This window comes from Eschrichtius robustus, chromosome 11, assembly GCF_028021215.1.
Source record: "Eschrichtius robustus isolate mEscRob2 chromosome 11, mEscRob2.pri, whole genome shotgun sequence".
Taxonomy (NCBI): Eukaryota; Metazoa; Chordata; class Mammalia; order Artiodactyla; family Eschrichtiidae; genus Eschrichtius; species Eschrichtius robustus.
The window spans coordinates 56,803,960-56,823,802 of record NC_090834.1 but is presented as its reverse complement, the minus strand read 5'-3'; the positions used below and the strand labels follow the sequence as shown (position 1 = coordinate 56,823,802).

Here is a 19,843-nt window from a genome sequence, read left to right as displayed (position 1 = left end):
TTGGATGAAGTCCTTTAGCTATTACTTTTAGGATGCATTTTCAAGGCCTGTCCTCATCTTGCTTTTTTGGATGGAGGGCTTCTGCTAACTCCTTACCCACTCAGAATTCCAGTCCCCTCCCCTGGGATCCCACTGCACCATGTGCACTTCTCCTAACAGCCCACATCACATTGCACTGGAATCCTACATTCACTCTCAGGCCTGGGGACACTGATTCCTCTCAGCCTTTCCAGAACTTAGCCCAGAGCTTGATGGTTATAGTTTATAGAATGAACTCATGAGTGATATTGTCAATTTCTTCTGAATTGACTGTATATTAAACACCCTAAGTTCTTTCTTCCTTTGGCTATTACTGTAAGTCAACCTGACATTTACCTGTGCAGTTGGTCTTAGAGACCCCACTGCAGGACCTCACCTTCATCTCTGATGAACACACCTGGTGGGATTGGCCTCATTGCTCTAGCTTGCTCCTCCCTCCTCTAGAAGCTGCAGGGATTTTGCACTGAACTAGTGTCAAATCTTGCTCGTGGTAGATGGCGCCCTCAGATCTGGGTCCCCAAGCTCCAAAGCCTGACTCGTCTGTCCTTTGCAGATGCTTTTCATCTGTTTTGCCTGCTCTTCACTTGGCCCCTTCTAGGCCCACATAACCTTCGAGTAGAGGAAGTTGGGTACCATCATTCTTCAATACATAATAATAGAGAAACACCAGGGAAGGTGTTTATTTTCAACTAAGAGTTCAGGTTTTGGCTTTCCAGGAGAATATCCAGGGTTTGGGGAAAATACCCAGGGAACAGAACTGAACAGCATCTGTACTTTGACAGAACACTTAACTGTCAAACAGAAGTTTGGCCTGACTTACAAGCTCCCTTCGTGAGAGGATGAGCGTGGGGAGGGAGGGAAGACAAACATGAAAAGACATATTCTCAAGGCCGTGAGCCAGTTGGGGGCAGCTGGCCTAGCCAGCAGCGGGGTGTGATTGGCTCTTGCCAAGAGCCAGGCCTGCTCATCTGGAGGGAAACCTTGCTGTGGACATGGGCGTGACACTGACCTCAAAGGGAAGGCCTGCTTCTCAGATGAAGCCCCAACAGTGAGGGCCAGTCCAAGCACTGCCACTTAGTCCACAGGTGAGTTCCGTCACCTGTCTGAGCCTCAATCTCCTCACGTGAGATGAAGGTGACGATCATCATCACTTGGCAGAGTTATTAATGAGACAGATGAGATAATGGATGAGGAAAGCACTGGGCTCCATTCCCTGGGCTTCGTGCTCTGTATAATCCCATCTTTCAATTCAGTGAACCTGAACTGCTTCTCTTGTCTGCTATTCTTTAAACATTTTTCTTCATGATTTCTATTTTCCATCTTTTTAATGATCTCTTTGGCTAACTTCCCTGCCACTGTTTTCTGTTTGTGAGCTCTTGTTAAGACTTGAGGTCTGGTATTTCAGCATGGGGCCGGGGTGGGAGATCTGGACAAAGGCAAGTGTCATGGTGCCTGCCGGGAAAGTGAGGAATACAAAGATGAATTAGACCTGGTCCCTGGACTTGCATGTACTATTATCTCCGGGTGATATCTCTGGCCTTACAGTTTCTCCTCGGGTATGAGAAATAGGAAAGAAGGTGAGTCAGGGACAAGGGGGAGGGAAATGGGCAAGATGCTACCCGTTCACATATAACAAACAGGGTTCTTCAGACACATATTAGAGAATAAGTAATGACTTTCCCATACATTATGCAGTGTCTAAGATGGGAAGAAAATTTAAGCCCCCTAATGCATTGGTAAGAACTGTTCTGAAACTCAAGCTTTAGGCTCTAGCAGCTCTGACTACTCTGGTGTAATTTAGCTGGCCGGTACAGGAAATATGGCTGATACTTACCGCCCAGGATGCCCATCCTCTCAGGAGGTAGTAGAGATCGCAAGGGCAGCACAACAGGAGGAATCAAAGCCTGGAGGTGCTAATTGGGCATTCCCCAAGGGCCACCAAATTTATTGGACTCTGGTGTGTTTTATGGACTCACCCTAACCAAGCACAGTGGGCAGAGGACGGACTACTCGCCATCTCACATGAATGATGGACAAATTTTATGGCAAAAAAAAAAGAGCGGTACCCATGGCTCCTTTTTGATGACTGTTTCACAGCAGGTAATAATGTAGTCAGGATACTTGTTGCCTATGATGCTCACATCTTCTATTTCCATAAAGCAGGCAGCCCTGAGCTGGAAGGTGGTAAAGACACCATGAGGAAGGAGACTTCTCCCTGCTGTAGCGCAGTCTGCGCTGAGGTGCTTCTGGGGATCGGTGGCCTGGCCCGGACAGATGATCCCTGGGGACGGGCCACCAACCTCTTCCATTCATAGGGAGGGGGAGGAGGGAAGAGAGGGCTCCCCATGCCCAGCTTGCCAACCCCGTCTAAGAGGCACATATGTCTACAAACAGATGAGCCCCTACTTCATTATCACCTCGGCCAGGACATGTTCACATCTGAGATTGGATTAAAGAGGTGCTGAAATCAATCAGGCTGGAGCACAATTTCCAACACAGAGTGAAAATCAACCTTATGGGCCCACACTTAGCCAGATGGACTACCACCACCTGATTTTATTAAAAATAGAGGACTTGTCACCACTGACAGCATAAATATTCCACTTTCCTCCTTCCCCTCCTCTTCTCTCCAAAATAGTCTCATGGCTTGCATTGTAATCATCACCTTTTTAAGTTGTAATTTTAATAAATTGCTAATATTTATTATATACTTACTATGTGCTAGACCCTGGAGATACAGCAATGAATCAGAGTGGGGCAGGGAACTAAGATTTATTAAACACCTACTATGTGCATGGTGCTTCTCCATTCATCATAGAATCAAATCCTTACCACCACCATGTAAGATAAATAGTATTAGGACCATTTAACAGATGAAGAAGCTGAGGCCAAGAGAGGTAAGGAGATTTGTCTAAGAACACATAGCCAACAAATGGGGGAGCTAGAGTGATTACAGAAACTTGACTTCATTCAGGCTGATGAACTGAAGGTTCTCACAGGGATCTGAAGGTCAGAGTTCTGTAATCACTCAGTGGCTTCCATAGCCCTGGGTGGCTGCAGATGGAAACCACACAGCAGGAATGCTGAGACTTCTGGAGCTCTCTGGTCTATGGAAAATGGTCCACGTGACAGTATTTTATATCATAAGCCATGCAACAGAACAATATGTATAAGGTACCGCATGCTTACTCTGAGAAACAAATAAGAAGAAGCTGCTTAATTTAGAGCCAAAGGGATTTAGGCCAGAGTCAGCTACAAGGTCACACAGCTAGTGTATTGCAGGGCTGGGCACGTGGATTCAGGTCCTCTGACTCCAAGTCCTATCCTTTTTGCACGTTGTCATTCCAGCAGCAGCTATGTGGCAAGACCACGAGAGCAGGGCCTTCACCAACCCTGGTCCCCAAAAGGCCTCTTACCTGCCATCTTGCCTGCTGATCGTGTATCCAAAGAGAGGGTTATTGACGAAACTGATGTTCACACCAACCAGCGGGGTCCCATCTGATGTCATTACTTGACCACGAATGACACATGCATGCCTGGGGGTAGAAAAGAGAGAATAACATGACCTACCTTTCATGTTAGAACCCTGGCTGGCAGGTCAGAAGACTGAGGCAGGTCACTCAGATATATCTTGGCACCCAGGGGCTCATGGTATCCACTCAAGATAAGCACTACCTTTTTTTTTTATTGCCTCAATGTAAGTCATCAAAGCATCCTCTAAAGAATTATTACTGAAAAAGGTTTTCAGATATCTCACTTAGAGGGTTATTTTCTATGGATACTGTACTATGCTGTAAGGAGAAAAAGCTGATGGGGTGGGGCGGTGCTATACAGTGTAGTTATGCATGTGAATTTGGAGTCACGTGACTTGGGTTCAAAACCTACCTCTGTCACAGCTCTTCTTTTTTTAAAATGTTTATTTATTTATTTATTTTCTTATTAGTCATCCATTTTATACACATCAGTGTATACATGTCAATCCCAATCTCCCAATTCATCACACCACCACCTCCACCCCTCCACCACCTTCCCCCCTTGGTGTCCATACGTTTGTTCTCTACATCTGTGTCTCAATTTCTGCTCTGCAAACCGGTTCATCTGTACCATTTTCTAGGTTCCACATATATGCGTTAATACACGATATTTGTTTTTCTCTTTCTGACTTCACTCTGTATGACAGTCTCTAGATGCATCCATGTCTCTACAAATGACCCAATTTCGTTCCTTTTTATGGCTGAGTAATATTCCATTGTATATATGTACCACATCTTCTTTATCCATTTGTCTGTCAATGGGCATTTAGGTTGCTTCCATGACCTGGCTATTGTAAATAGTGGAGTCACATGACTTGGGTTCAAAACCTAGCTCTGTCACAGCTCTTTGAGTCTCTGTTTTTTCATCCTCGTGCACAGTAAGCTCCATAAATGGCAGTGATCTTTATTGTCACTAAGAGTCTCACTGGAAGCAGACATTCAAGAAAGTGAACAGGATAGAGGGCACTTCCTCTCACCTGGCACTGGAGACAGGAGAAGGGCAGATGCTGGTGTCCCCTTGGAGTGGTTTCTAGAACTTGGCACCTCTCCCACCATCCCCCCTCCCATTCTCCCTCTATATTCCAGGCAACAAGGCATCTCCTTTTCCCAAACTTGCCAGGCAGATGTTGTTCAAAGCCTCTGTGTCTGTGCAATGTTCTTCCCTCTGCCTCAGATATCATTCCTGTACCCCTCTCCCAACATTCTCATCCTTGAAGACCCAACTTCCAATGACGCCTCTTCCCTGAAGCCTTTCTTGATGCCCCTAATTAGAACTAGTCACTGTCTCTTCCAAAACCTGGCACAAACCCCTTGATACCCTACCACACTGTACATGTTTCTCCACTCCACTAGATCACCAGCTCTTTGAGGCCAGGGTCAAGGTCTATTTCCTTTTTTCTCTCTAGAGTGCCCGGGAGTGCCTAACAAGTACCAGGTGATTGCTTAAAAAAGCAAAAACAAAAACAAAAACAACAACAACAAAAAAGCAAAAACAGTAGGTTGAGTAAATAAGTGGGACAATTAGAGATCATCTAGAATGACGTTTTTTCAAATATTTCAGAAAACAGAATCTTTTTGGCAGATGATATTTTATAAGGATCCCCAAGTGGAAAACCAATAAAAACAAGATCTGCTCCAGATGAAGTAGGGGTGGGACCCACTTTCCCCTTGGGGTGGTTCTGAAAGCAACTCTGTAGAGTCTTAGTTTCTGGAGAAGCCAGAGGAAAGCCAGTTGGAAAATCACGGAGTTAGTGGAAGAAGATGAAACTGGGTCCACAGACGTCATGTTATTTGCTCCACGCCACACAGGGAGGCAGGGGCAGAGCCAGGCCTTGAGTCCAGACCTCACACTCGGGGTCCAACTCTAGACCAGTCTGTACACCACTGGCAATGGGTGGAAGTGAAGATGCTCACTGGTGTCAATGTCCTAAGGGATCAGGGCGCTGGGGAGACAGCCCTCGTGGACAAGACAAATCTGAGACAAAGACGCAAGGCGCTGTTGTCCAGACAACTTTTTTCCATTCACCTCAGTTCGGAAGGCTTTTTTCTGGCCTGGGGATGAGCTACTCATGAGGCCTGTGGGCATTCATAAAAAAAGATCTCAGACTCAGCCTCTGCTTTATTAGGTACCTACATCTCTACCCTTTCTACGGAGGAAAGTGATAAGCTTTTCTCTGTTTGATGAGAAAAGCAATTAACACCAGGCTTGTAAGCAGCTGGGCTCGCCGGTGTCAGTTTGTCCTTTCTGAAGGCAAGAACAACTACCCACAATGCATCGAGCTCCTCACCCCGCCTCCCCTCACCACACACAATCTGGTTAATGTTAATACAGTCAGTGGTTTTCTTCCGAGGCCCTTGGTCTAAATGCAATTACACGGCAAACAAGTTAAGCGGGTGAGGCTCAGCAAAGACTCTCCGTCCTGCTCTGAAGGTCTCCCAATATATTTACGTGAAATTATCTCTCCGCTAATGGGAAAGATTTATGCCGTCAATTGTATTCAGCCGGTACTGAGAGATGCTTTCTCTAATGGAGGAAAATTGAATTTCTTATTGCTGGAACTCGGTCCTTCCAGAGAATTACTAACAGATCTCATATCCTGGTGCTGGCTACTCTCCAGCCTCCTCCTGACATATGTGCCTTCAGATTCTGCCTGGACGATAACCAGCCCTCTGGGGATGGTTTCCTTTGGGGGCCTGTCCTGGCTGTTGCCCCTCCTCCACATGCGGGCCAGCCTCCTCTGATTAATCTCTCTTTGGGGATTTCCTGATAGTTGGGAAACACTAAATCAGCACCATTTGGCCATCATGTCGCCTCCACTTCAGCAAGCCAGAGCAGATGTAATTTTAGCCCGAGCTCCTGTGGATTGCTTTGGATTCTGGAGAAGATTAAGTTGACTCCCGGTACCCCTGTGGGCCGCAGAGGCCTCCTGCCAAAACAGGCATTTGGCTCAGGAATTAAGTCCTGGAGAAAAACACTTCCATCCTCCTCCTATTTGACCATGACTTTCAGTTGTCAAGAAAACCCAGTTCAACGTAAAGGCTTCCCTGGAACAAAGGAGGTGGGGAAGTCTGCTCTACGGAGGCCCTGGAAATGTGTCTCCTGCCACGTGTTTTTGTCCAGGGAGGTCTGAAGACATGTGGCTGCTGGGTTTCCAAACATTTTCTTTCTTCATCCAGTTATTCAATGGATACCACCAGTGGTGCACGGGTGAATATTTAACAATTGGCTTTCAAAAGAAAAGTGGCTTTCATTTGTGGTATTTGCCTACTTCTGTGGTGAAAAGACCTCCACCACGGCCGATTTCACACTACTGATGAGATATCACTGCACCCAGAGTTGGGAAGAGATGGCTAGTAGGACACCAGTATATAACAGTATTTCCACCACAGAGAAACAATAGACCTAAATAAACTCTAGAGTAAAGATGAGGGTAAAACACAGCTAAATAACTAGAAAGTGATGAGTTTTGATTATTACCTTTGTTTTTAATATAATTTGTTTAACTGTGATTTTATATAATTTAATTTTTAATAATAGTTGTGCTTAAGAACTAGCTTGCAGAATTCCTGAACATTTACTAAGCAGTCCCTGTGAGCTGGCATGAGCCGGCTTCTGTCCACCACTGGAACACTGACCCTCACATTAAGGGTCAGTGCATCTAAGAAATAGGTGCTGCTTTGACTGTGAAATTCCAGAATGGAAGACTGCCTTGGTGAGAAATCACTAATGCAGGGTGCAAATCACTGTCACCAACTTGGCTTCCCAGCTGGCTCATATGATCCTCTTATCACCAGTCCTGTATTTGACGTGTTTTGCTTTTCCTCGGTCACTGTCTTGGCATATGGGGTTATTTTCTACTCATCCTTAGGGTCCCATCTAAGCTGTCATCACTTCAGTGAGGCTGTTTCCAACTCTTCCTGGCACAATTAATCACCCCTCTGCTCTGCTAGGTTGCTCTAAACCTTCCAAGGATCTCTCCATGATGTGACTGTCATACAGTGATATCATTCACATTTACACAGCTATCTCATGTGCTTCCATCTCCAAGGGCTAGGTAAGCATGAGATATTCTCCCCGAGTGTTTATTAGGTGAGAAATGATCAAGTAACTGAAATTCAGAGAGAACAGACTTGCTCAAGGTCCTACAGCAAAGAACTCAATGGGCTGAACTGACACTCAAAGCTAGGACTCCTTACTTCCAGGTCCTTCCTCTTACTACTGTGTTATTCACCTGCACTCACTAAAATTCACTTAATTTAGAAAACGGGGCACCTACTCAAAGGCAGGCACTGTGTTAGGCTCTGGGGTTATAGAAATACACGAATTACAGTCCCCGGTTGCTGCCTAGAGCTCACCAAAGCAAATTTGAAACGCCTGAGTGTAGTTGTCTCTGACACCAGTGAGTCAACACATGGGTTTGGCATATGTCAGGCAGCTGGGATACAAAACAAGCAATTAGGCTGGGTGAACTCTGCCAGGAAGGAGTTCTCATGCCAGGCCAAGGGGGAGAGGCGTCAAACATGCTGGCATTGGCCCAACCACATACTCAGGGCCCGACTGAGGTGCCCTGGCTAACGCCAGTGACAGGGAAGATCTGCCTGACTGCTTCCTGGGAACACTGGCCAGGTTTGGGATCAAGGGAGGAAAGTGTTGGAGAGACAAAACCACCCACCGTGAAACAGAACCAAGCAAAGAAGAAACTCACCTCAGCCGCCCGTCAGGGAGAAGTGGAGGGGTGTGGTGAAAGAGCCCTGGGCAGGGGGTCAGTTCCCAGTTCTGACTCTGGTAACTAACTGTATGACCTTGGAGCGTTATCTGACCTCTCTGGATCTCCATTCTCTCACCTGTCCATGAAGGCTGAAGATTTTCCCAAACAGATGTAAAGTGGAATGTATGATGGATTTAACTTGGTGCTCCTCAATCCAGCTCAAGCAGCCCTACTACACGTGGCTTCAGAATCCTAATGGAGCTCATACAATGCTGAGACTTATTTCTGAGTTGTTCCCTCTACATGGAACCTTCCACCCGTCCTCTTCACCTGAAAACCACCTGCTTAGCCTCAGGACCCACCTGGAGCGGTACCCTAGCACTCGCACTCCCTGGGCTGTCTCTGCAAAGACTCTGAGTGCTGTCATGCTATTGGGCAGCCTTTTTCCCCCCGGCAGATCACAAGCTCCTTGAAGACGGGGACCACATCCCCCCTCACTGCTGGACTGCCAGCACTGAGCGTGGGTGATGCTCATTTCTGAGTGGGCAAAAGAAAGCCTCCACCAACACAGGGGTGCGCCCTGGAATTTGAATGCATGGTGCAGAATAAGCTCTTGATAAATTATTTACTAAATGAATAAAGAACTGATGTGTTTCTGTAACTGAAGATGAGAGAGATACCAAAGAACTCTGAGCTACTTGACCTTGACAGGGATATGGCTACGGAACAGAGGGCTCCAGGGGCTGGGCTTTCTAGTTGGTCACAAGTCGCATCCTAAGGCTGGGTTCCTTCCCCTGGAGGATCCACCCGCCTCTGCTTGCAGCCCTACTGCTTTGATGCTATAGCCTCCTCTTCTGTACATTTAAAGGTTTTGAAAACTTGAAAAAAAAAAAAAAAAAAAAAAGAATGCCAGAAATTAAGTTAGGTTTGTTATTCATTGTGTACTATACAAGCAGATAGAGGAAGATGAAGGAAGAAAAACTGCAGCTTGAACATTTTTTGTTATTAAATGGAGACAGCTAATGAAGCTGGTATTCAGGAAACTGGAATAATCATTTGGGATCTATCTAGGCGGCAAAAGGTAACTTTAGCCTTTCTCTGCTTTAAGGTATTTGTTACTGTATGCCACTATTGGTTATGCAAATCACTCCTTTGCATTACATACTTTAAACAGATTTCTATGCCTGACTTGTACCCACCCTTTAAACTGTTTTCTGCCAACTCATCTGACTGACTAGGGATCTTTCTAGCACCTACTACACTTTATCCAACATCTTGTAAGAACCTTACTTGGGCCCAAAGAAGCCCCACTTCACGGCCTGTCAAACGACCCCCATCTAGGGGGTTCCCAGTCAAAGTCTGACCCTGTCCACTCAGTAGCTTCCAAGACCTTCTTTCTAGCCTGGCAACACGGGCCATTCTGTAGCCCTTTCTTCAGAGCTTTCCATCTTGGTGCTCTGCCTCCGTTTCTTCAACCAGCTTTTCCAGCCTGCCGTCTTCCACCTGTGTACGTTTTCTTGGGAACCCACTAGTCATGACATGTGAGAAGAGACCTTCCTGATCATCTCTCTTCACACTTCTTGCAGAAGTGAGAAAATAAAGCCTCCGCAGGGGATGGATTTGCCCATTCTCTTAAGAGTGGCTGGGGAGCCAGGATTCAAATTCAGGACTTCATTTATTATCCATGAGAACTCAGGAAAGTCACTTCACCTCTCAGGCCACTTACCATCTGACACAGATACACACCTAAATAACAGAATCTCAATTTGTTTTAGCCGCCTAAAAAATCTGAGTTAACATCATCAGAGGAGGGCTCTGAAAACTCTTTTTGATCACACACCCTTTCTGTAAACATTTTCTGAAGGCTCCATGGGTGTATTCATATTTATTAATAAATTGTACACACATGCTATCATCATTAGCTAATATTGGAAAGCATAATATACGCTTGGTGCAAGATTTAATGGACAAAAAATGAATATTTCAACTAGTCTTCTTGATAATTTTGAATCTTTTGCTTCCTTGTTTGTTAGATCTGATGAGAATGATCACTACTGTTTTTAACTTCATAGTGGAGTTGAGGAAGACTTTGGACCAGGAGTAGGAATATCAGCTCTGCCGTTTGACTGTTGGCTTGTATTTGCACTTGTCATCTTTGATCGGTAGTTACTTTGCAAAATCCTTTTATGCCACTGGACCCCATTTTTTATGTAAGTTTGGTTAAAGCTAGATTTTACACACATACACACACACACACACACACACACACAACACAGTCATGCTATAAACCAGTAAAGCTCCGTGAGGAGTAGATCCTCATCTCCCTCAGAACACCTCACGTGCTTGTCCAGACACGTAACCAACACTGGGACCAAGCAAATCAGAGAAAACCTGGTGTTCCGTACAAGTAAACATCCATTCTTTCTTATTTTGAAAGATAAAAAGTAAATGTAGACAGACGTCCTAATATTTTCTTCCTGTACCTCATGGACCACATTGGGCAGCTGCCTTGGGACCACTGTACAGCACTAGAGTTACGACGGTGTGTGTCTGTGCTTTCTTTGTATGAAATAAACTCTAATATGCTATATATTACTATATTCAAAAGCCAACTTCTAGCTGTGTTTCATTCTTTATAACTTATCTCATCGCTCTTCCTATGTTTACTTTGTATGTCTTTCAATAACCTTAGGCCCAAACCAACAGAACTTGATCTAATCACTTAACGTTTAATAACGTTCCTACTTATTGGTGGTCAGGGAGCTGGACCAGATCCTCTCTTGAGGCACCTTGCAAATCTAAGATACCCAATTCTCCAGACGTTACCACTGTCAATTTACCACATCATCAGTATTCCTGTGCCATCCATGTCATTTTCTGTAGTACCCATTGTGTCCACATAAAGTCCACGCTCTTTAGCTTGGCATGTAAATACCTTCAGGATCAGGCCCCTGCCTGCCTCTCACGTCCCAGTTTTCCATCCTCACATCCTGTGCTGCTGCCATGTTAAATTACTTCTCATACCCTTGCCTTGGCATGCATTTCCATGCCTCCCTGACTTTTGTCTATGTTGGTTCCTTTGCCTCAAATGACTCTCCTCCCATTCCTACTAATCTCTCCTTGAAGGCCTGCCTCTCAGTGAAACTCTTCCCTATTTTCCAGGACAAAGAAGCCACTCCCTCCTTTGGTGAACAAAGCACAATGTACTTATCCCACTAAAGTGTATTCATCTGTTTAAACACCTTATCTTTTCTAGATTGTGAGTTCTTTGAAGGGAACAACTATGTCCATTTCATCTCTCTAACTCCGTGTTTATCACAGGAGTAGGTCTTTTAGTATGCGTTCAATAAATGTTGAGTAAAGAAACAAATGAAGATCACATAAATGAAAAAAGATGATGACAGAAAAATATGAATATAGTTATTTCATATAGCCCAAAGTAAAAAATAGATATACATGGGTTGGGGGAAGAGAAACATAGATGAAGGCCAGGTAAATGAGAATAGGGTTCAGTTATTGGAACTTTAACTGAGCACCTACTATGTGCTATACACGGTGCTGGGTGGTAGGGAAGATATTTATTCATCCATTTTCTTACTTATGGAAACTACAGGACAGCAGTGCCAGTAGTTCCTGTTTTATTTTCCATTGTATTCTTTTTAAAAAAAATATTTGTTTATTTATTTATTTTGTTGTTGTTGTTGTTTTTGTTGTTTTGGCTGCTCCATGCGGCATAGGGGAATCTTAGTTCCCTGACCTGGGATCGAACCTGTGCCCCCTGCATTGGGAGTGTGGAGTCTTAACCACTGGACCACCATGGAAGTGCCCTCCATTGTATTCTAAGCAGTTAAATTACTAACAATAAATGAGACAGAATCCCTATGCATGAGGAACTCACCTTTTGGAATGAATATAATTTGACTTAAAAAAAAAAAAAAATCCTTGTATCTGGAAGTAAAGCTAGCATGGGGTAAAAAGGGGAGCTGCCTACCAGGTCATTCCAGTATGACATACAAACATCCCCAAAGTTAGCATCAAGCACCAGGCCCTGCCCGAGTACCCTGACTCTGTTCTTCCATTTGGAATTGGGCTCAGTTTAGACTCTACTAGAGGCTTCCAGATCACTTGCTGGGTATGTGGAATGAATGTCACAGGGAAGTACTCCAGTTCATGACAGAACAAGCTTTTGCTCTTGGACTGTTTTGTGTATATCTGGGGAGCGGAAAGAAGAAATCCACAGCCTTCTTCAGATTAACAGGAATTTAAGGTTTAACTAGAAGAGTCCTTTGGGTGCCTGAGTCCAAGCCCCTAATTTACAGGTGAGATGCGTGATCCCTAGAGATGGACAGAACTTCCCCTCCATCACCCACTGAGGCTGAGGCATCGACAGGTCTGCTATGATGCTCTCACCCCACCTGGGGGCATCCAATGACAAGATGGCCAGGTAACTGCTAGTGTCTTCTGGGCCCTTAGGCCTGCCTCCTGCAGAGCCCAGAAGCCACGGTCCTGTGATCTCCTAACTTTCTGTGGTCCTTGAGCTACTTCAGACACTCAGGGAGCACAAGCTCCCGGGCCCCTGCTCTGATCACTCGAGCCTGGGGGCAACTCGGCTGCTGAAAGCTGATGCTTTGGGCTGAGTCGGCTCTCGCAGAAGTCATCTGGAATATTTCCTGCTGGCCAACGAAGGTGCACACAAGAACAGAGCCCATGACTGTTCAGGACACCGTATTTCCAGAGAAGTGAGTCCTGGTTGTGGCAAAGGAGAAGCAGGACTGAGCGAGACCAGCCAGTGGAGATCATTTTTGAGGAACAAGCTTCCTGATCCTGGTGGCAGGGCTGGCCAGGTCGGGGGACACGGCTCGGAAACACCGACCGTGTGCCTGGGGCCAGGGAATGTGAGTACACGTCTATGTAGGCTGTTCTCTGGGCTATGCAGCCAGAGGGCGGCCTCTAAGAGGACTCCGCAGCAGATGGCTTGTGTTGCTAGAAAAACCTGAAGCAGCTCCGCTAAAATGTGACCACACACAGTGTCTCGGCGGACAAGTTCATTTCACGACCGTGTGTCCTGTCTTCCTGTCAGGGTACAGGACAGGTCTTGCTTCTCCCGGAAAAGGGAGACTTCGCTGCTTTACTCAGAAAGGGGAGACTAGGACGGACCACAATTAGACCCACTTCCTGGGGTGGGGATGGAGCGGGGCAGAGACACAGAAAAGAGCTGCGGAAATCCAGCTCAGCAGGCCGGACCTGAGGTGCAGAGCAACAGACAGGTGGCATTCAAGGGAAACAGTCCTTCCAGGGGCAGGGGAGGAGGACTGACAGGGGACAGGCATGGTGAGGGAGCTCCCAGGGGCAGCTGGATGTGGATGTCCTGTGTGTCACCAGGTAACAATGCCCAGGTTCCTAAGCAGAGCACCGGTGGATCTCCAGACCCAGACATGGCAGCGGTGGGAGCCAGGTAAGGGGAGGCAAGGCTTGAATCCTCGGGGGGCAGGGCTACCAGGCCGCTTGTATCAGGGACTTACGGATGGAAAGTGAGTTTGGGATTCTGGGACAGGACAGGAACCCATTGCCAGAGCTGGCACATAAAGGGTCAGGCAGAGGAATGGTAGGAGGACTGGAGTTGAGCAGCTGGGGTTGCTCTAAGCCCTCCTCCTCAGATCGGGGTTAGTCCTAGAGGCCTGCAGGCTAGACCCACAGGGTAGAGTCACAGGGACCCGCCGTGGTGGGAGGAGGTGGAGGCAGGGGAGGGCGGGTGGGCAGGTCTCTCTCCTCGGCTAGAATACTGCCCAGAGGTAGCATCGCCTCCTCACAGCCCCGCACCGCGGAGCTCACGTAGAGCCAGCTCTTGACGCCTCCAGGATTGGACTGGAGTGCTGGTTAGACGCATTGCAGAGGTGTTTGGTACGTCCTGACCCTATATTCTCCATAGAGGACAATATTAGTGATGTGATGCCTGGCTCTCCAATATTTTAACTTCTCATTGCTTGAAGTTTTTCAATGTTGGATGGAAATGCAGAAAGTCCCTGACTTACAGACACTGGAGATACTACCTGAGAGCCTCACTTAGGACTCCAGGCTCGCCAGGACTCAGGCTCTGCTACTGCATCGCTGAGCCAAGAGTTTTCTCTGGCCTCAAAGTCTCCTCTTCAACCACAAAGGACCGCCCATCTCAAAGGTCTGTTCACCTCTGCCTGCCACAGTGCCAGGGCACTTGCATCAGTTATATAACTACATTAATGCTTCGGGCTAAGATTCTCATTTCTCTCCCAGTTCCTACGGTGACACTAAAACCTATACGAATACAAATGCCCTTGCCAATGCGAACGCTAACTCTTGCTGTAAGTGATAACAGCCAATAACATTCATCCAGTGCTTACTGCTCTGACACATAAGTGTTTTATATCTCCTTCAATCCTCAGACATCCCCACGAGGTACCAATTATTATCCTCATATGACAGATGAGGAAAGTGAGGAACAGAATGATTAAGAGACTTATCCCAGGTCACACAGCTGGCAAGGGGTAGGGCTCAAATTCAAGCCTCGCTACCTGCCTCTGAGGCCATGCTCTGGGGCACTAAGACCTGCTGCGTGTTAGCTTTTTACTGTGTTGTACAGTATTAGAAAGAAAGTCAGGGCCAGCTGGGGTTGTAGAGTTGTAGCAGCACCATGTTGTACAGATTTCCAAGCTGAAGATGCAGAGGTGGGAATATAAAAAACCTAGCAGAGAAGGACAGAGGCTCAGCACATGGGCTCTAGGACCAATCAGCTTGGCTTCAAATGCTGGCTCTGCCACTTACAAGCTGTCTGTCCTGGGCCAGGTTACTCAACTTCTCTGTGCCTCAGTTTCCTATCCGTAAAAGAAGGGGCATGCATTCCCTATGTTATATGGTTTCGGGGGAGATGTAAAGGTGTTACTAATTATGAAACTTACAAAGCATTTCAAATAATGCCTGACACATAGAACATCCTTGGTAAATATTTGGTGTTATTACTGAACGTGTGCTATGCACCAGCCCTTGGGCTTCCTGGGTATTTTATCTCATTTAATCTTCCAAATAACCTGCAGGGTGAGAATGAGTAACCCCTCATTCCAGATGAGGAAATTGAGACTCGCTCACCCAAGGTCGCTTGCTCTCACGTGCCCAAGAACTTGAACGCAGGGCCTCTCCTACTAAATCCCGAGTGGTTCCCGCTTCAGCGCAGCATTGTCTGCTAATGCTTCCTGTGATGGACAGCTAGGAAAAAGCTCAGGCTACACAGCAAACAGATCGTAATTTGGTTTTGGAATCAATAAAGGGATGATCAAGTGGCAGAGGAGGACTTGTTAGCTGCTCATCAGGATGATGTGAGAAGTTGCTGCCTGCATCCTGAATTAAATCACCTAGTTGCTTTATCATCATAAACATTCATTTCAATGCGGGGAGGGTTTTTTTTTTTTTTTTTTTTAAACCAACATGAATAATATATAATGGCTGACATTTTGGAGGAAGCAGGATCTTTACCTTCTTCCATCTTCCATCAGGGTAATTTATCATTGTCTTCCTCCCTGCTCCCCCTTTTTTAAACTGATGGGGTAGCCTGTCAGCTCAGCTTGTTCTGAAAACGCAGGAGTATAATTCAATAATAAATTCGCTCAGAGGCCAGCTGTCAGGAAGCTGGTGTTTATATGAACTCCATTAGATGATCTCTACTGCTCAGACTCTCTGAGGGCTATCTGAGGGGTGTGTTAAGGCCTGGGGCAGGGTGAGGGGGGTGGAGTGGCAGGCAAATGCATTTCTGGAACTGCTCTGTCACTGACACTTGCATATGGCTTTAGATCTGCAGTGGGCTGACGAAAAATCGTATTGCATACATGATCTTTCCTCCCTCTTTTCCATTATATTTTTCCTCTTGTAACCTCTTACTTCCAAAATTCTTGGAAACACTGTGGCTTTATAAAGGGTCTGAGAGAAATTCTAAAGGCTTACGTGGTATCAAGGTTATTTCACTTCTGTTAGTGGCAGTTTTAAGTCCTAACTGAGGTGACATGCCCTAATCTGGTTAGTGCACAGGCGAGGGGCAGATCTTTCTCAGTTTCTGCCCCAAACTACCTTTCTGGTCTCAGAGTCCCCTCTGTTCTTCTTTTTCCTCCATGGCCCCTCTGCACACCAGGATCATACATCCTAGATTCCCTGAGACCCTCCTGATTTCAAACATTAGAGCATGTCTCTTGACTTTTGATTTGGAAAATACTGTCACCATAATTATGCTCCGGCCACATTAAAATTCTCTTGGTTCTTTGATTATCATGGAAAGTCATGCTGGTTCCTCAGTCTAGAATGCATTTTAAAATCCTGTTCAACTGAAACCCACAGTAAGCAACATACCCTAATCAAGAGTACACACCACACACACACACGTCATGAAATACATACCCTTTTAGAGTGCTGCACTGATATTTTCTATTCCACTGTACCCTATTCCATTTAAGTTTACTTCTTAAAAAAAATAGTTTCAACCCACTACATTGACTTCATGATGTGCTAACAGGCTGTTGTGACCTGAAGTGGGATAAATAATGTTTCAATGGCTAGCCCTCCTCACTGAAATCTTTGTCTCAGGCCAAAGGCCATCTCCTGCCAGAAGTCTTATTTCATTAGTTCATTTGTTTGCTTGCTCATTCATTCTCAAAACCAAACATTCACTGAGGCCTGTTCTGAGCCAGGCCCTCTGCCGGGTGCTGGAGAAACAAAGATGGGCCAGGTGCAGCCCCTGTGCTGTGGAGCTCAGGGACCTGGATTTGCAGTGGGAGTGATGGTCCCGCCTTTGAGCTCTCAAAACACTCTCTCTCTACTCTGTTCGAGCACTCAGCAGTAGCTGATTGGCTGACTCACTGATTCATCTACCATTCATTGTGGTTTAGTCTGCGCCAACCCCTCTGCTAGGCACTAGGGATTGAATGACCAACAAGGCATGGGACGCACAAGGAGGCCCCAGTGTAATGGGGTCAGATGCACATCTTCTCGCAGGCCTAGTGCAGAGTAGGTGCTGATTAATATTTACCAAATGGAGCGCGGCAGTTCTGTCCCTCTCTGCACCTGCCCACTCTCTCCTCTCCGCAGGATCTGACCCTCTCTATATGATTCGATCCTCTGCCTCCTTCGGGATGAATACGCTGGTCCATCCCTCCTTTTTCTAAAGTCCCCCTGACTCCTGAAGTCTTTTCTCTTTGGGTTCAGTGTGCCCTGTGGCTGACTTTGGTAGCAACCTATCCACACCCAACCACTTGCCTGAGTGAGCTGATAACCTATTAGGTTTTGGGGAGCCCAGAGAGACTTGACAACATCACATCCTTCCTCTCACCAATACAGTGTCCTCAAACATGTTCTGAACTGTTATTAAGTAACTTGGCGGTGGTTCTTCCTCTTCCTATAATCTGCTACCCTGTCTAGCAGTGGCAATCCACAAGTATTCACTGAACTGATCTGTCTGCCCTGTGTCCAGCTCTTTTGACCCAGTCAGTCCTTCCCAAGATAAGAGATACAACCAAAGTTGTGTAACGGGGAAACAGCTGCCTTGAGTGGTCTTAGAGGAGGAATTGTCTCCCACTGCCCTCCCTTTCCCAGCTGTCTAATCCCAAGTTCCACAGTCTGGGTCCTGTTATCTGTCCTCCTAGTATGGACAATCCAGCTGGGGATCCTTCTTCCACCTGCAGACCTGAATGGCTCCTCCCCTCCCACACACGTCTCCACAGAGGGCACCCTGCGTTGTATTCTCCCCATGAATCCAGGGGCGGGACAGGTGCCTTCCACTAGGCAGAATGGCTCCAGGCATTCAGGCCAGGGTGGAAAGATGGTATTCAAGCCACCTAACCTGGTGATGGTGGTTCCCCTGCCTGTTTTTTCCCTCCTACTTTAGACCTACTTGAGATCAGCTGAAGTCATTCATATCTCTGTCACTTTATGTGGAGCTGAGCACAGCAGTGGCAGAGGGTCAGATAGAGCTACTGCATTCATTAAACCTGTATTAAACACCTGCTCTGGGCCAGGCATTGTGCTGGGCTCTGGGGACACAGATGAACCAGACAGGGTCCCTGAGGGAGTCCCTCACTCTAAGTCCATCTGGCAGTACTTCTACTTTAGTTCTGAGTCAAGCTCTGGGCTTTCCTCCAAGAAGCCCAGCCCAGCCCAGCCAAGAGCCCACTCTGCTTGGCTGGGGCCCTCACATCCTGGGGTTCCGTTGCCCATCCTTCCCTGAGGGCTACCCCTGCTCTAGTGCCTCTGACACCAGCTGGGGTGCTGCCCAGAAGCATGAGGAAGCCCCCACATAACTGCTGGTGTCATGTATGCATCTGGAGAACCTCTGCTTCCTCATCCCTGCGTGGTCAGGCCTCTGAGGAAAAGCATCCTGGGGAGAGCCCTGGGCGCTGAGGGCTGGCTGGCTTGCTTTCCCCACAGACAGGTGCTCCGGTCAGTTCCAACTGGCACTGAGTTCCTCTCCCTCTCATGGTCGGTCCCAGCATGCCTCATACTTGGGTCTCCCTGAGTCAGTCACACAGCTGGGAAACTGCAGAGTAAAGGAGCTGCACCCCTGGGGCTCCCTGCTGGGCTCAGAAACGCCGTTGGGTCTCTGGGTGACAGCCTGCTTCTTGGAAGAGCCTGTTAAATGGACTCCCATTCAGACTATACGAATTGTGGTGCAGCATACAGGGTGCAGGAAAATACAGGGTTTTTCTGCCCCACAGGCTTGTTACTGTTAAACACAGGCACAAAGTCAGGCTGGCCTGCCCATCAGAAACCCCGCTCTCTGGAGAAGTGCCACTGGACTCCTCCCTAACAAGAACCCCGGCTGACAGCCGCCTGGCAGAATGCTGCCATTTCCCTTCCTCAAATAAGGATTCAACAATCCAAACCTCGTTCCTCTCTAGGTGGCAGCTGGACTTTCCTGCAGGGCAGAGCTCTCTCAAGTTTCACTTCCAATCAAGGAATCAGAGTTGGAAGCTCTTTCTAACATCATCACCTCCACTCTCACGTTCATCATCATCACCACCATCATCATATAATTAGCAAACATTTTTTGTGTGGCCAGTACTAGTCTGAGACTTTATGTACTTTTTGTTCTTTCATTTAATTCTCACGACAACCCTGCACAATAGACATTACTACCCTGCTCTTACAGATGAGGAAACTGGAGCTCAGAGAAGTTAAGGAATTTTCACATAGCTATAAAGTGGATACAACAGACTTTACATCCAGGTCTTGGCTATTTTCACCAGACCACGCCGCTGCCATAAAAGTCACCCTTTACTTATCACGAATGTACCAAGCCCTGTGCTAGGTGCTTTATCTCAGTTAATCTTTTCAATGGCTTTCATGAAACAATTACTATTATTGCCAGTTTATCATTGGAGGCAGGTACACAAAGGTTCAATCATTTCCCTGGGGCCACACAGAGCTAGTAGGAGGTAAAGCCAAGATTCACACTCTGGGCGCTTTCTATGATACCACATTCCTTCATACGAGAGGAAAGAAAGCAACAACCCAAACCTGGCAGCTGATTTCACTTTATCCCAAAGATGCATA

At 46.7% G+C, this 19,843-nt stretch overlaps 1 protein-coding gene across 1 annotated transcript in view; it reads right to left on the bottom strand.

The window, feature by feature from the left end:
- The window catches only part of TENM4 (teneurin transmembrane protein 4), a 396,776-nt gene that overhangs the window by 74,362 nt on the left and 302,571 nt on the right, over positions 1-19,843 (bottom strand). The window contains exon 15 of the mRNA XM_068554555.1: positions 3,456-3,575. Within this exon, the coding sequence (XP_068410656.1) occupies positions 3,456-3,575 (120 nt within the window). The remainder of the gene's footprint in view (positions 1-3,455; positions 3,576-19,843) is intronic.